Here is a 17,983-nt window from a genome sequence, read left to right as displayed (position 1 = left end):
CATCCTAGCATTCATTACAGATAGGAGCCACCATGCCAAATTCTCTCATATGGGTGCCTGAGATCTGAACCAAGGCCCTTCCATTTATGAAGTAGACACTTTACCACTGGGCCATCTCCCCTGACTGTTAATGCTTTTCATATTATCAAGTTACAAATCACTTTAGTAGTTAAATCATTCATTTGACATTGCAAATGATTAAATCAGATGTGTAATAGACCAAAAGTGTTTTGGCATCACCATCATGCATGCTGAATCTTCTAAGCTCCCCATGGCCTCCCCTTTTAGATTTGTTAGCATAAAGTCTACTTACAGGATTGAGAAAAGGCTCAATGATTAAAGTGATTGCAGTGCAGTGTGAGTCCATAGTTTGGATCAGCAGAACCTATATAAATGCTGGGTGGGCAGGGTGGCTCACTGTAATTACTCTGAAGGTGGAAGCAGGAATCCCCAGAGAAAGTTGACCAGCAAATTGACATTGGCAATCTCTGTGTTTGATTGCAGGATCCTGCCTCAATGAATAAGGCAGAAAAGGAATCAGGTGATTGCAGACATCAACCTCTGGCCTCTGCATGTACAGCCATGCAGATGCGCCCACAATACATACTCACATACATGCAAACGCAAACACATACATACCCCATGCACATGAAAATGGAAAAAGTAATAAACAAATATAAAATCTGCTTAGATGCTAAATTCTATGACTATGGTATTGGAATAAAGTTGTATGGATCAACCAATTAATAATAAAATTTTATTATAATATCCACTAATAGCTCATGGGAAAAAAAGAACATGACAAACATTAGGGCAAATCAAAAGCTAAATTGGCCAACACCACGAGATTCAGTGTTTACTTCAGTAACATGAAACTACCCCCACTGCAGCAGAACCCTCTCCTCCAGCTATGAATGCTGCAGATTAAAAAGACCACAGCAGTGAGGGAGACCAGTCCTCATGGTGCCTATGGGGAAGGAAAATGTGGCCAGCTTTACTGAAGAGACGTTTGGCACTGGACACTAAGAAATCTTTCAATATTTATGAATGTTGATTCAGAAATTCCAGTTAGTCAGCTGCAGCTAGAGATGCCTCTGAAGTGTGGGAAAATATTTATGTCCATGGTTAGAAATAGGATCCTGTGTAAATGCCCAGTGATAAGAAACAATGACGACATAGCCGGACGACCTGATGAAGTGTCATTACAAGTGCCATTTGCTCAAACTTTCATGGTAGTGCGTGGTCTCACCTGCTCCTTGTTTCTCCTCTAACGTTTCTTACATCTTCTCAGCTTAACATTATTCATAAACATTGTTCCTATAATCAAAAAGAAATTTACATATTAAAATAATAGAGAGAACAAGAAATCCTATTCCTTTTCTGGACTCAGACTTTCTGTGTTTGCCTTGCTCAGTCTCCTTTGACACAGCAAGTAGCCCCTGGGTGTGGAGTCAGTGGGCATATGTTTTAAGCTTCTGTGTATCTTGGCTGTCTGGTTTGTAAAAGGGAGTTGCTGTCAGACACAACTGAAGTGAGAAAGCCCTCATGCAAGTGGACGCTCTGGCCTGAGGCTTAAGTCCAGAGTCCTCCCCAGACTATCTCACTGTTGGCCATTTGCATGAAGGACCATCAGAATTCAGTGCAAGATTAGTCATGATTTATTACCAGGGCACAACAGGGCTCCAGGCCAGCCAGGGAGGCAAAGTGCAGTGTTGGGGTGGATTCCACAGACTTCTGATCTTTCTCCAGCAGAGCTGGGATAATCTCCAGCATCCATGCATGGCAATTGCGCATCAGTAAGACCTACCTAAGCTTTGGTGTCCCAGGATTTTATGCAGGTACCAGCCATCATGATCAACAAAGTGATCCCCAGTGTGGTTGGAGTCAGCCTCCAGGTTAGCTAAAAGCATGCCAACCAAAGGCCCCATGGTTGTTCTTTCTGCATGGTCAGTCCTACCTTAAGACTGCTGTATATAGTTCACCTCATCCTAAGGTCCACTGCGAACAGCCTCTTTTCTACTGGATATCTCATAGTTTTTCTCACAGGCACCAAGAGAAAAAAGGTCAGACCTCTCTTTGGACAAGGCCAAATTCTTTATCATGCACAAGGCGACAGAAAAGAGAGAGTGCACAGATTTGAATACAGAGACTGTGTTGTGTGGGAGGGGCCCTGTTCCTACATGCTTCTGAGACTGGCCAACAGGAAGAACATGACCTTGACAGTTATAAGTACACAGGCATGCACTTCGTTCCCCATTCTTGAATCTTCAGGGGTGCCTGTGAGAATAAACCCACTTACGGTGAACACTGCAAAGGATATTTTCTAGCACAGATATTCACTACAGAAAGGAACTGGGCTGAGAAAATACAACTCCTGGGTGCTCATCCCTGACTCAGTGTTCAGAGCATGGCAACTGTGTCTCACCACTAATTTACCTAATAGGGATGGGTTCTCAGTCTATTTCTGAAGGTTTCTCTCTCTAGCATTATTCTGGTCTGTCCTTCAGCTGAGCCTACTCCTTGTAGTTAGGGTGATGTAAAAAGAATTTGGGAAAGTCCCCTTTCAGAGTTTTCACTCCTGAGCACCAGGTCAGACTGATTGGCTCTCAATTTCATAAAGATGAGACTAGAAGATGAAAATCCAGGCTGGGGACATGGTTCAGCAGTTATAGCACTTGCTGTCTAAGGGTGAGGAATGGAGTTCAGATTCCACAGAACCCCCACATAAAAGCAGCAGCACACCTATAAAGTCCAGCAGCAGGGAGAGATAGAAGATCCTCAGAGCAAAAAGACTAACCGTATGATCAAGCTCTAGTTTGACTGAGGAATCTTGCCTCTGTGAATAAGGTAGAACAGCAATCAGGAATAATTCCTGACGTCAACTTGAAGTCTCCATATGCACACCCACACGCATGAACCCACACACATGAATAAATGTGGGGGTGGGGGAAGATGAAAATGGAGTTTAGTTCTCATATGAAAGACACAGAAGTCTTCATCCCGGGAATCTCCAGGGAGGATAACTATGCTTTTATAACTGGGGACCGAGACTGGGGATGAGACCAGCAACTGAAATCCAATTACACTTGTACCCTTCCATCAGAGAGAAAAGTTCAGCTTCCATCTGCAGGATCTTTGGAGCCCCAATAGCTTGCAATGACTTGATGTTATCAGTAAAATTGGGTTGTATGTTCTGTCTCTCTGTAGAAAAAACTGGCCACGCTGAAGTCGTCCGGGTTGTGTACCGGCCAGAGCACATCAGCTTTGAGGAACTGCTCAAGGTCTTCTGGGAGAATCACGACCCGACCCAAGGTAGAGTGATGAGTGAGCCAGTATTTAATTATCTTACTAATTACAGCTGGGATAATTAGTGTTTGAGCTGCATGGGAGAGATGAACCTTGAAATCACACAGGAGCTCAAGAATATGATTGCAGACATTTACTGACGGAACGGGGCGGGAGCACATGGGGAGTGGGGGGTAAGAGAATAAAGGCGCAGCCACAGCCAGCGCCCCTCCCCCCATTACAGCTGTCAGGGGTGGGAAAATTCCCACAGAGAAAGACGCCAGACAATGGCGATCCCTTCACCTTTGATTATTGCATTATTCTTCCTTAATGCAGCCTTTTGTCTACAAAATTAAAGTGTCTTCCCAGTAACCACAAAGTTTCCCTGATTTATGGTCCCTTTGTTTTCTCAGAGTTTAGCTTTTCTCATCTTTTTGACGTTATCGGGTTTGTTTTTTAAAGAAATGTCTGTGGGTGATTACAAGAAGGAACAAAAAGAATATAAAGGTGAAAAACAGTGTTCAGTAGTCCATAATGCAACTTGGGCTATCCAAACGTTTCATTTGTCCTCTTTGGAATATGTCATGTGGGGATATTAATGTATTTTGACTACAAACAGTATCTGGTGGCCAAATACATTATTTGGATACACTCACAAGCAGAAAGTCTCCCGTTGACTAATACTACAGTAAATAGTGAAAGATTTCTCCACTACATCCTAGCCTCCTTACAAGGGTGGTTTTATCAGTGCCGTGCTCAGGACGGAGAGGCTTCTGAACTGGGATCCTGCACAAGCATCCTTTGCCCAGCCTTTGTCTACTCACATAAACAAGTTTCCCTTTGGCATTTTCTGTGAGAGGTTTGCATATTGACAATCTCTTAAGGAGTGGAGGTTTCCAGTTTGTGCTTGTGGTAAAATCTTAACATGAGCCCAACAGAGCAAGTTAGTGGGTCTTAAGTGCTGTGTGTTGTATCAAGTGTGTCCCCCAATTTGCCCCACTAGAACTACCCACTATGGGGGTCATTTGCAAAGATCAAAGATCAGAGTGAAGGCAAGTACAGCAGAGAGAGAGCTGTTACATCATCAGGTGAGCCCGCCACACATAAGGGTTAAGACCTGGGTGGAGCTATAATGGAAATGTCTGGTTTTCTATGGGGATGGGTCCTGAGGTGAGGTGAGAGCTGAGATGTGGGCCAGTAGGTCAAGGCCTACAGGGACAAGAGCACTGCAGTCCAAAGGTTTGTTGTCACCAGAGTTTCAACCACTGGGTTGCCCTATCACATGTGTAAGACCACCTTGACAGCAGAGATAGGAAACCCTGGCTGTTGCTTGTATCCAAGAGCTCATGCTAGTGAGTCTTCCTCAGGTGCTGCAGACATTCAGCTATAGGTCAGGTAAAGCCGGAGGTCAAGATAGAATGCTCCGAGCTTCTAAACCACCCGGGAGACCCACATTAGGAATCCAGAAAGCCCAAAGCAAGGTCCTGCAGGGCAGCTTGGAGCCTGTAACTTGGCTGCCTTGCACAATGTTCTGTTCCTGTAGAACCCCTGAGGGCCCACTTCAGTGGCCTCTCAGACAGGGCCACGTCACTATTTTTCTATCTTTACATCCTCCTTTAATGTCTTACCCATTCCACCATGCCCTTATCAGCTCAGGTATGTTAATAGGTATGGCCCCGGAATGTCCAGGAGAGATTCAGTGGACGGCCCTTGTACACTCTATTCTCTTCCACACTTAAGTTATATTTGCCTCAGCAGCCTTCCTCACCTCCTCTTGGTTCTCTTATTTGTTTGTTTGTTTGTTTGTTTATTGTCTGTGTTACTCTTCTAGCAGGGTATAAGAGTGTATGAATGCCTGGATGGCCTCCAAAGCAAGAATTTATTGCCTTAAAATTCTGGAGGCTTCTCAACTGTAAGTCGAAGGCCAGGAGTCAGCAGGCTTTCTTTTTCCCGAGGCCTCTCTCTGTGGTGTGCTGATGGCCTCTTCTCCTCTCTGGTCCTCATGTTGGACCTAGATGGGTCTCCTTTTCTTACAAAGACACCAGTTTTATTAGTGACCATGTTATACTTATTTACCTTTTACAAAACATCAGTTGGGCTGGAGAGATGGCTCAGCAGGTAGGAGTACTGTCTGCTCTCCCAGATTTGATTCCTAGGAGCCACATAATTTCATTTCTAGCCTCCGAGGGCAGCAGACACAGACATGGTACACAGATATACACACAGGTAAAACACCCACACATGTGTGATAAAATGCTTAAAGAACCAAAAACTACTCTTAAATCTACAAATGCAACCACATTCTGTGGTATAGGAGCAGAGACTTCATTCAGCTTGTGAAAAGAGGAGGGGTACACTATGAGCCCATCACACCGTGCACCAGAGTGGCTGCACGCGGCACTATCCACTGTGACAGCTTTGCCTGCTTTTTTCCTAGGGGCGTTTTTAATACCATTCATAGACTCATGACCTGGAAGTCATTTTAAAACCCATCCAGGTGAGCATCATGGACCAAAGCCTTGACTTTCAATGTGCTTCCCATGCCGTCACCAGGGTTACTTTGGGGATAACTCAATGCAGTGGAACATGCTAACAGTCTCTCTCCTTCTCCCTCTCCCCCTTCCTTCTCTTCCTCCTCTCCTCCCCCTCCCCCTCCTCCTTCTCCCTCTCCCTTATGAGGTCCCCCAGGAACCTTCTAGATACCAGGCTAGATTTACTGGCCTAAGGGATGACTTCAACTTGGCCAGGCTTTGTCCTATTGTTTAAGGGACGGGTAGATGACTTAGCAGAGATATTAGAGTCATCCCCTAGGGCTGTTACACGAGAAAAGAAGGTATCTCCCTTTGCTGGGGTGCCAAGGCCAAGGTGCTTTGTATGTGCTCTGTTAGTTCACCAGGAAGGAAGATAGACAGTGACAGAGACATGTAAGATGCACCAGGAGACTCTAGGGGTCTGAGACCTGTTCTTCCTGCAGCTAGCTGCCTGCTCTGCTAGCTGTCTCATGGCTTCCTAACCCCCAGAGCCACGTGATATTCCTGCTCTTTAGCTAGTCTCAAATTCCTATGCCTTCAATCACGGAAATTCTAACTTATCCATTCATCTAATTTCATCTCTGTCCTTACCATATTAGGACTGTTGGCTATGCTCATTTATAAATCAGAGGTCTAAGACATTTGGTTAATATCTCACTAAATAGTGCTTCTTCAAGACTTTGTGGCTTGATTAGGGATTTCCTCAGTAATTCAGAATAAGTATTCAGGATTTGAGAGATGTGGTCAGAAAATGTGTGAGACTCCCCTGTCACCATCTCTGAACTGCTGTGGAAGTAGTTGTCCACCCAGGACCTTGTATGTCCTCTGTTTGTCAGGCATACCATTTGGTGATGCTAATCGGCCCAAATAGGTGGGATGATTCAGCCCCTGAAACAGGGAAATGTGTTTTTTTTAATTAATTTTTTTATAATATGTAAGTACACTGTAGCTGTCTTCAGACACTCCATAAGAGGGCATCAGATCTCACTACAGATGGTTGTGAGCCACCATGTGGTTGCTTGGATTTGAACTCAGGACCTTCAGAGGAGCAGTCAGTGCTCTTAACCATTGAGCCATCTCTCCAGCTCCGGGAAATGTGTTCTTGTAAGAAAGTCAGAACCCAGTGGACCAAGATCAGCTGAGCACTCAGATAAGTATTTGTGAGACTGCATGGCATCATCAGACCAAGTATGACTGGACACTGGAAAAACTGAAGCTAAAACGCAAATTCAGAAGAACCCTGGATCATATTTCAGTGACCACAGAAGCTTCAACTTGTGGTCATGTGTAACTTCAGAGCATTGCATGAACGATAGGCAGTCTTCAGGAGAAAGTTAGCCTATGAATGAAAGTTCCCCTCCTCCTTCATTTCCCAGGGAAATAGCTGTGCAAAAAAGAGCCCCAATGCCATGCCATGGGTGAGGGTAGGGAACACATACAAGGCAGCTACCTCATACAGAGAGGAAACTTTCAGGAGGGAACAGCATGGTGGTGTGGACAACTCTGAACTGTGAAGCAACAACCCCTCAAATTTCTTTTCCAGAAGCAAAACTAGGCAATTCCTAAAGCCACCCAGGGAATGCTTCCACCTGTATAAGTACTGCTTGTCCAAAAAAAGGCCAACGGTGCCGAAGAAGTTGAGAAGGACCACTTGACCTTTGATGCTAGGATACGCCCAGAAAACACGCGTGTCTTCCCCAAAAGCATGACTCCAGAGACACAGACTGTAAATAGCATGTTGGAAGATTGTAGAACCTTCTTGATGAAGTTTTTAAAGGTCTGAATGGGCCACTCACAGTTTTGGATTGGAGTTTAATGTATTTGGAGGGAAAGTAAAACCCTTGGATGATATTTGCAATTATGGTTTGTTTGTTTGTTTGTTTGTTTGTTTGTTTGTTTTTGCTAATGCCAAGGGTCCTCCCACAGAAGTAGCAGAATTTAAGCTTAAAATATCTATTCAAGTAAGTCACATCCTCAGGACATAGAGGAAACAGGAAATCCTGTGTCTGTGCTTCCAGGAACTGAAGCAGCACTCATAGGTAGACTAGAGTCACAGACATCATTACTGTGTAGAAGGAGACAAAACTGGCAAGACATGGAAGATTCTGGTATGGAGGCTGAGGAACCAATTTCATCAGTGATGTGCTTGTTATACATACATGATGACAAGAGTTTGGAGAGCCCCTGTCCATGTCAGAAGCCTATCAGAATGTCATCTGCTTGTAATTCCAGAGCTGGGAGGGTAGACATGGAAGGATCCCTGGAGTTCACTGGCTGGCCAGCCTACCTGGATTGAGATCCGGGTTCAATGAGAAGCCTTGACTCAGAAAATCCAAGTGGAGAGTGATTAAGGAGGGCAACTAACATCACACACACAAACACATGTGCACACACATGCACTCACACACACACACACATGCACACATGAGCACACACATGTACACATACACACATGTACATGCACATGTTTACATACACACATGCATATGAACAAACACACACAGGCACACACAGACATACACATGTGTGCACATGTGCACACACAATGCACACAGCATGTTCATACACACTCACACACACATGCATGCACACACATGCACGCACACAGATGCACATAGAGCTATAGATAGGTCCAGGGATCTGTCCTTCCATAGTCACTGTGTGATTGTTTCTCAGTCCCAAGAGATTGTCTCTCAGTGGTTCAAGTGGAGTAACTGACCAAAACCCTCAGCTTACATTTGGCTAGAGAAGAGAAGACTCTTTCACCTCATCTACCAGTTACCACAAAACCTGTACTTTAGGCCAGTGCATTCTGTGTTTGCTTTCTGTCTTTACCCAGATATAACTATAGGTGTAACTATTTGGTCCCCTAACGGCTGAAATTCCCCAGGGAACATGGAAGAGACTGAGATTGAAGAGATTTGGGTTCTGGCCCCAATTTAGACCCTCTCCAGCCTTTAGATGTTGGGCCAAGACACTCAATTCTGAACTTTGCTGATTTTCTTTAATCTGCTTTATTAGTCAGAGTTGTCTAGAGTCACAGATCATATGGAATGAGTGAATATATATGTATGTGTATATTCTTTTTTTTTATAATTTATTTTTTTATTAGGTATTTTCCTCGTTTACATTTTCAATGCTATCCCAAAAGTCCCCCATACCCACCCTCCCAATATATGTATATTCTTATAGGCTGCAGTCCAACTAATCTAAACAATGACTGGCCATGAATAGAAAGCCCAGGAATCTAGTAGTTGCTCAGACCCATGAGGCTTGGGTCTCAGCTGGTCTTCTGTGTGTGCTGGAATCCTGGAGAAGTAGGCTCCAATGCCAGGGAAGGGATGCAGTGCTAACAAGGGGAAGGCAAGCAGGCAAAGAGCAAAAGCTTCCTTCTTGTCCTTATGTAGGCTGCCAGAGAAGGTGTGTCCCAGATTAAAGGTATGTCTTCCCGCCTCAAGATCTACATCAAAAGCCTTTGTCTTCCAACCTCACAATTTGGATCACAGGTGTGCTCTCGTCCATTCCAGGTACGGTCAAGGCGACAACCAAGAATCTGGTCTGCTAAGATACAATCGAGCCTCATGGTGTGTCTGGTATAAGACCTAACTAGACGAGCATGAAAATCTCAAGATGCCAAGGGAGTGGCAGGCGGAGCTAGAACTTTCTCAGCACACCAGCATTTCACCAGATTTTGAAGTTTGTGTTTATAGCCACATTTCCTCCATCCACTAGAGATTGGACTTTATATTCTCAGAGATTCTCTTGTCCCTCGTGTGATTGGGAAGAATTCGGCATGGCTTGTGTTTTGATTCCATGATGCTGTTGATGCAGGCATTGAGCCTCCCCCACAGGCTTCTGAATTTTGCTTCTGGTAGAAGAATGAGAAGATGTGGTTTCAGCCTCTGGAGCTAGTGCTCACTAGTGGTACAGTTCAATATTTGTATTCCTGCCTAGGACACAGAGTTCAGACCATGGACCCTGGGCCAAATCACAATACACAATGTCTGACTTCGCAGCTATAAGCTATTTCATCTCATCTAGCTGGGGCGAGGGATCCCTACAGTTATTAAGGACTTTTTAGGGGCTGGCCTAGTGATGAGTATTTTAAATTTTTGGCTTCTCTTTATCTTGTCTGCAATCCTCATTTAATGAAAAAAGAAGGGGCAAGGTTCCTAAGGCCTCAGAGCTTTGCCCAGTGTTGGTGGGCCCCATGTTTGCTAAAGGCTCAGTCTAGTTTCTTTCCTTAGCTCTAGAAGACAGCAACGCCTGGGCAAGAGTACCTCCTCCTGTGCTAAACATGCTGGTCCTTCATGATAACAGTTCTGACTTCGGTGTCCTTTTTAAAGTAAGAGCAGTAAAAACTAGCTCTATGTATTTACTTCTACTCTAAAGGGAAGGCCACGTTTTGTTAACCATAGCAGCCTCACTTACCTCTGGGAAATGGGAATGGCTAACCATAATATGCATCCCATGGCCACTAGGCCATGCCAGCTTACTGTGGGATTTGCAAGTCTTTCCTGGTAGCTCTAAACCAAGAATAATTTCTAGATAGTCCATTGGGAACCACGGCCTGTTCATAGTGGCTACTGACCCAGTGTCTATTACTTGGATAGCTTATAATTTTAGCTGGATATACACATACTAATAGAGGCTCAAACTTTGGGGCTGGAGATATGACTTAGCAATGAAGAACACCTGTGTTCTTGCAGAGGATCCAGGCCCAATTCTCAGCACCTACATGGTGGCTCTCAACTCCATAACTATAGCTGCAGGGGGTCTAGTGCCCTCTTCTGACCTAAGCAGGCACCAGACATGCACATGGTACTCATACACATAAATTTTTTTTAAAAAAAAATCTTTAAAAAAAGACTCAAACTTCCATAAGGCTTGGAGTGGAGCATGGTATTTGTTGGAAGTGTGACTATTCAGGCATTAGTGAGTGTGATGGGATCAAGTTCCAGGCTCTGTACTTCTAGGAAGGATGCTAATCAGCTCAACATCATCTCCTCCTCCTCTTCCTCTTCTTCTTCCTCTTCATCCTCCTCCTTCTCAGTGTGTGGATGCAATGGTCTCTTGGTAGAAGGATGTCCTCTTCCCTCTTCTTCTTCCCCCTGATCTTGTGTATGCATTCGGTGGGAAGCCATCGTGGGCCTCAGGGATGGCAGAGCTACAGCACAGAAGTGTCAAGTCATCATTGCAGTCTGAGCTCCTAAGGAAAGAACTGCCTTGCCTAACCTACCATTACCTTGGTTCATACTTTGGGATTCATTCCCTTCTTTTTTACCAGTAGCCTGTCCTGTATTCTCACTAGCACAGCCACAGCAATAAGCTGATGGTGATCTGCTGTCACACTCTTTAATTAAACTGCTCCATGGTCAAGACATCTGTAATCGAATTTAGTGTGTGAGTGGGGACTCAGGATGGTGATGCCATCTGTAGCTTTGAGCTTGGCCCACCCACACACCAGCTACGTGACTGTGTATTATTGCTCTCATCTTCTTTGGCCATACTTAGGGCTCCTTCCTGGTTCATCCTGCTGTTACCAGGGATATCAAAGTTCCCTCTTATTGTTTCTTAATTCTGTTAATAGAAGAATCTAAAAACTAACTCAGGGGAAAGTTTTGAGGACTGTCTTATTAGTGTGTGAAAGAAAAGCTCCAGGGCAAGCAGGCTGTAAGTCTCAGTAGCTACCAGGTAGAGATGGAGAAGAGGAAGGTAGAAGGCCATACCTTTAAGAGGTAGAGTCCAAGAAAGCCAGTAGGTTCAACAGTGGATGGCAGTAAGCAGATGCCGGCACAGTGGCAGCAGGGGCTTCAGAGAATGAGTGCAAAAGCCCAGACAGCCAGGAAACACATGCTTAGATCTTTGGCTGGTGTCCAAGTTAGAACACCAGAGTTAGAGATCAGAAAAGAAGGCAGGTTCAGCAGTGCTGCATGAGTGATACTCTGCAAGCTGCTGCATAAAGGGAATGGCTTCTGGGAAATGCAGCACATGATCTCATTAAGGGTATAATTATTCCTCCCAATCTCCTTAGCATGTCTTCATGGTGAATCAGCCTTCCTGAGGGGTGTTCTCTGGACCAGGTGATTGACAGACCCCACTGGATTGACTCCTAAGAAGGAGACAATAGCACGTGATATTCTGACCTGGGGCACATCAGAATGTCATGTCTCCACGCAGGGTCAGAGGTAGAACTCAGAGTCCATTCTTTTGACTTGGAGGAATTAACTGTTACTAAATGTCTCAACAAAGCCCAGAACCTCCATGTTTTCACACTTGCCATTTCACTTCTAGTAAAGCTTGTCCTTATAGCGTCCTCAGGGTAATAAGAGGTAGAGTCTATGTGGATTGTAAGGGAGAGCTCCATCCTCAGTGGCCTCCAAGCCTGCTAGTTCCTGTACCGCTACCCTTTCCTGATCTATTGTCCAAGATGTTAAATCACAAAACAAGCCTCTCTCATGCTTCAACACATTCTCTGATTGCCCATTTCCTTTGGAGCCATTTATAAACTCTAAAGTGGCCAATGTGACCTCAGATTAACCCATGACTTTAGATTAACGCCCCCTCTCTGCTTAGGGCATCCCAAATACAGTGACCTTCATTTCTTTATTCTGCTTCTAGACGACAGAAACATTTTCTTGCTCTAGTCTGGCACTATTGCTAAGTCTGCCCACAGCCCTTGACAAGCATGGCTCCTTCTTGTCCTCTTGATTTCTACTGTCTTCCAAGAGGTCTTCCTTGACCTTCCCAAGCTAAAGTAGAACTCCCTGCCCTCATAGCCTGTGTAGCTCTACACCAACAAACCTGACCTTCTCAGCATTTACCCCAAATGGAATGATTGGTCTGTGTATACATCCGGGTTTTCTAACTTGATATAATGAGTGTGTGTGTGTGTGTGTGTGTGTGTGTGTGTGTGTGTGTGTTATCAGACTGGTTTATAGGATGTGGTCTAGGTAGTCCAATAATGGCTGTATCATCCTGGAGACACTGAGATTGTAAGTGTTGAGTTCATGCAGTTGGATGTCACTGCAGTCCCAATCTAGCACTGGAGGCCTAGAGAATTCCTGGATTACTGTCTTCAGTCTACACTGAAGTCCTGAAGAAGTGGGTTCTAGTGAAGGCATGCCTCAGCAACAAGGCAGATGAACTTGCCAGCAAGAGTAAGGGCAGCAACAAAAATGCAAAAACATGCAGGCTTTCTCAGCTTACAGTTAAGGCTGGAAAGTCCCAAGGACTTTCTGTGTATATGTGTGTGTATGTCTATGTATCCATGTGTCCGTGTGTCTGTGTATGTCCGTGTGTTTGTGTGTGTGTGTGTGTGTGTGAAGGTAAACTTATATAGGCCAGAAGTTTTAACAGGTGTCCTGCCCACTCCCTCTGTGAACATCACTCCAGCCGTCTCAGTGCGGCTGCCCCATAGCCTCTTTCCAGGTGCATGGAAGAGCAGCCAGTGTCTCCCCCATGCACACCCCCATGCTGTCTACTGGGAACATTAATTGTAGGGAGAAAAATCCCATTTTCCTCCTGTTTCCCATCAAGTGGGTAATTAGGTGCTGGTGTGTGTATATTTGAACTTGCCAAATTAATATCTGAACTTTATTGTGCTGACCCTTTTAAGTTAGTTTTTTTTAAATAAGTCACCAGTTTTGAAGGACTATCCTTTTTTTAGATCATGTATAAGAAATCTATCATCTGCAAATAATTAGACAGTGGGAATGATATTGTATTGCTAATGAGCAGATGTGCATGCTTGCAGGGAGGGAACAAACAGCTGCACACACACAAAATGGAAAAGTGGCTCAAACCCAGCATTACAGATTCTGCGAGGGGTTTCATTCTTTAAAGAATTTCAGGGAACAGAGAAAAATGAAACAAAGAATCTGGTATTTTTTTCATTATTAATTCTTCTCTCAAGTGTGCTTCCCCCGCATAGCACCATCGTACATGTGCACAGCATCCCTGCTGTTTGCACTCTCGAGTATCCCTTTCAGAGAATGCTTATATGGAACAGGTTTGCTCGGCCTTTCCTCCAAACTGATTGAAGGACTCAGTGGGTAGCATTCCCACGCTGACCACGGTGCTTGGGAGTGTATGTATGTAAAATCCTATTGGATTTTTAAAGGAACCTGTGTAAGTTAGACCCATTCTGCAGATGGACAGACTGCCCCAGTGAAGCAAGAGGATTTGCCTGGAGCCTACTAGTATATTACCATTATGTGACAAAGATGGAATTTGTTCCCCTGGGCTCAGTTCCAAGCCTTGTATTCCTCCTCTGGTAAGACACGTGACTCCATATTGTTAAGTGATGATTTCAGAGAGCAGGAAGCATGACCTGTGGTGACTGGAACCAGCTGCACACTTGCCAGTGTCTGTGAACTCCTGTGGTATCCGTTACAATTTCATGCACGCTGTTAAGGATTAGCGAGAGGAAGATGATTGGGCTTTTGGAAACATTCAGAGGAATCACACACATTTTACATCATCATTTAGAATCTGAAAATTTTTGCACTCCAGCAATAAAATATGAAGTCAGAAGAACTACTACACTTCAAACGAGAGTCCTAAATTAGGAAGGGAGATCAGAGCTGAGATCATTGGTGGGAACTGGAGTTCCTAGACTCTAATAATGTCAGGCTGGGATGTTCCATTCAGCTCACAAATTAAAAACGATTTAGGATGTTGGATTGAACATTTTTTTTTTTTTTTTTGGTTTTTCGAGACAGGGTTTCTCTGTGTAGTCGTGGCTGTCCTGGAACTCACTCTGTAGCCCAGGCTGGCCTCGAACTCAGAAATCCGCCTGCCTCTGCCTCCCGAGTGCTGGGATTAAAGGAATGCACTGAGATCATCACATGCAACAACCGACAGATTGTAAGGAATGACCAGATTAAGAAGAAAGGAAGCAGGAGCAAGACAGGCAGAAGAAGATGGGAGACACCCATGTTCTGGGAGAATTCTCCAGCACCATAAAATGTGGGTTTGGGGGTCCTTACCAATGACATCAAAGGTGTGAGCACCTCAGAGCCCTGAACATATGAAGCATTGCATTGTACCTGAAAATGGCCTGTCCTTCCAGTCATACACAGAGCACACCCTAAGCCAGAAAAAAGATGTGGCTAAAGGGTTTTTAATCATATAGATTAGAATTCTCTTACCACCACTGCATTCTACTGGAAACCAGTAGCAGAAAGTTATCCAGAAAAGTTCTCTTATGTTAAAAAGAAAATTTAATTTCTAACTATCTTAGCATTTTAGTTTGCATGTGAAATTTCCCCACAAGCTCGTATATTTAAAGCTGGTGGCGCTGTTTTGGGGTTGTGGGGCCTTTAGGAGGTGAGGGTTATGAGGAGGAAGTGGCCCACTGTGGGGCAGGTCTTGAGGCTTACAGTGGGATCCTGCTTCTCATCCTGTCTCTGCTCCCTGATGTCCAGTGAGCTAAGCAAGCAGAATGGAAAGTTCTGCCACTGTGCCTTTCTCCACTTCATGGCACCATGTCCCTCAAACCATTAGCCAAAATAAATCCCCTTTAAGTTGCTTCTCACTGTGCTGACAAGAAAAATCACTAGCAAACCTAGTTATTAAGGCTAAATCATGAACGAAATTAGAAAATACTTTAATTAGGCAATGATTAGGGTACTATATATATATCCAAGTTCACAGGGCATGGCTAAACAGATCGTAAGCCCATCTGTGAGAAGACAGAAGGGCATCCATCTCAAGATGCAAGAAAACCAACCACAAAGCAATCTCAAATGGTAGGAAAGAGATCATATGTTTATTCAACTGGTTAACTGTTAGAATAGTTGGTCAACAACAACAGAACAAACAAAAGAATAAAACAGGGCCGAGAATCCCAGTATGAAGAATAAAAAAATGGAATCTCAGTACAAACACTGAACATATTGCCAGACTCAGAGGACACCTGCAGCAATGAACTTGAGACAAAAGTTACATTGAAAATAAACCCCTTAAAAAATAGAGCCCAACAGAATGAAACAACCTGGGGACACTTAGAGAAACTGAATCCATACTTGATAAGATCACATGCTTCAGTGAGTTTTACCAACATTTACTAGGGAAATAGTTGCCGGCTTGTGGGATGCCTTCCAAGGACTGAAGAGAACAGAATCTTGATACCCACATCTGAGCACAGGAGAAAGCAAGATCACAGTACAGTCTCACCTAGGAGAATGTATGCAGAAATCCCCAGTGGGCTGTTAGCCAACTGAGATTGGTGGCATCTTGAGACAGGGTCCATGACCAAGTTGATTCCAGAGCGCATGGTTCAGCAGTTCAGCATTAACTGAGAAAACCGAACAGGGTGTTTCCTGGACAGATGAAAAGAAAAAACATGGCTACTGGTATGCAACACAAGTTAGTATTCATAAATGAGAAAAGCATGGGAAAGAGTCTGTACAAAGACCCACTGGGTGCACATACGCTACTTAACAGTGCACTACTCAGAAACTGCAGCATGTTGGTGCAACTACTGTAGTTTTGTTCGTTTTTATGTGTTTTGCTTGTTTATTCATTTCTTACTCCCTCTGTAGCCCAGGGCAACCTGGAACTCATTATCATGTAGCTCATGCTGGCGTCAAACTCACAAGTGTTGCCGTTAGCGATGTGCACTCTGTTACAGCCTCTAATCTGCCTTGTACTGGCATGGGTAGGGATCCTCCTTCAGACCTAAGTTAAGGAGAGAAGCAAAGGGAATGACTGAGTAATGCTCACTTCTCCCCAGCTCTCTGGGATTTCCTCTTCTTCTAGTGGTCAAGTGACTGAGTTCTGACCAATGGACTATGGCAAAAAGACATCTGCTTAACTTCCAGTCTTAACTCCTAAAACTCCAGCCTAGCCCCTGAGCTCTAAACGTGGGAAGCAACTTGAGTAGGGAAGCAACCTACCAAAGAGACATCAGCCTCCACCAAGCTAGGCCCCCTAGGCACTCAGGGGGCAGGCGGGGTTAGCAGCCCTTTTTACTAAATGAACTTTGCATGAGCAAAAGATAAACGATTAGGTTTATCCCTGAGAAATTCAGATAGAGGTTCCTTGAGGGTGAGTGTCGTTAATGAATCTCTAATTGTGTTCACTTAGCCATGGGGCAGCTGGAAGATCCAGTAATGAACGGGCTTCGCTTAGATTTCCTCTTAGATTATTTTGTAAATTTAGTATAAACCCCAGTGAAAACCTACAGTCCTGCTGCTGTGCTGTTGCTATTCTTGCTCTCTCCTCCTCCACCCCCTTCTCCTTCAGACTTAAAAAAAAAAAAAAAAAAAGATTCCCATGTATTTATAAAAGCAAATGTTTTCTTATATAACAACAAGAACACAGGAACTTTTTTCTTCTGCAAGTCTTGAGTCATTGTGAACTTCACCAGTTAAGCTGCAGTGCATTTGATGTGGGGAAAGATAAACAGACAGTGCAGGGGAGCAAAGTAAAATGTGAATGTGCCGGAGGACAGAGCTACCACACCATCCGCTTCGCCCACTACTGGGGAGAGGGCTTTTTAATTAATAAAGACGCCTTTTTGTTGTTTGTTTGTTGTTTTGTCTTTCCAGATCCTTAGGAGGGAAAATCTGCCTCATGCCATGCACAAAAACTAGTACCTTGTACATTTAAGACCTAAGAACCAAAGGTAAAACATGCAGGACTTCCAGGTGAATGACTTCATTATAGTGTGGGGCCTGGAAGTGATTCCTATAAGACACTAAAAGTGATAACCAAAACAGGCAAAATAAGTTTGATAAATTCATCCATCTCAAAATTTTGGCTTATCATAAAGCATTGTGGGGGCTGCAGTAATTACTCAGCAGTTTAGAGCACTAGCTGCTCTTACAAAGGACCCAGGTTCAATTCCCAGTACAGCATGGTGTCTCACAACCACCTGTAACTCTAGCTGCAAAGGATCTACACCTTCTGGCTGCTGAAGGCACCACACAGACACCAGGTGTACATGAAGGTAAACACTCCTACACATAAATTACATATAAATAAAAATTAAGCAAACTAACCCATTGTAAAAAAATGCCAAGAATAATGAGATTATATCTGATAGCGGATTTATATCAGGAATATTTAATATATATGAGAAAGACTTTTTTTTAGAAACACAGATTGCTGCAAAGGAATGTGGCCAAGGTATTTAAATAGCAGTGGAGAAGCATAAAATT

The 17,983-nt window shown here is 44.0% G+C and overlaps 1 protein-coding gene across 2 annotated transcripts in view; it reads left to right on the top strand.

The window, feature by feature from the left end:
• Nucleotides 1–17,983, top strand: part of Msra (methionine sulfoxide reductase A) — a 324,019-nt gene that overhangs the window by 209,044 nt on the left and 96,992 nt on the right. For both annotated transcript variants that reach the window (XM_021182154.3, XM_029468781.2), the window contains exon 4: nt 3,208–3,312. In XM_021182154.3, the coding sequence (XP_021037813.1) occupies nt 3,208–3,312 (105 nt within the window). The remainder of the gene's footprint in view (nt 1–3,207; nt 3,313–17,983) is intronic.

Source organism: Mus caroli, unplaced genomic scaffold (assembly GCF_978045245.1).
Source record: "Mus caroli unplaced genomic scaffold, Mus_caroli_1 scaffold_12, whole genome shotgun sequence".
NCBI classification, from domain to species: domain Eukaryota; kingdom Metazoa; phylum Chordata; class Mammalia; order Rodentia; family Muridae; genus Mus; species Mus caroli.
The sequence above is the reverse complement of the archived record's forward strand: the minus strand, read 5'-3'. Positions and strand labels throughout refer to the sequence as shown.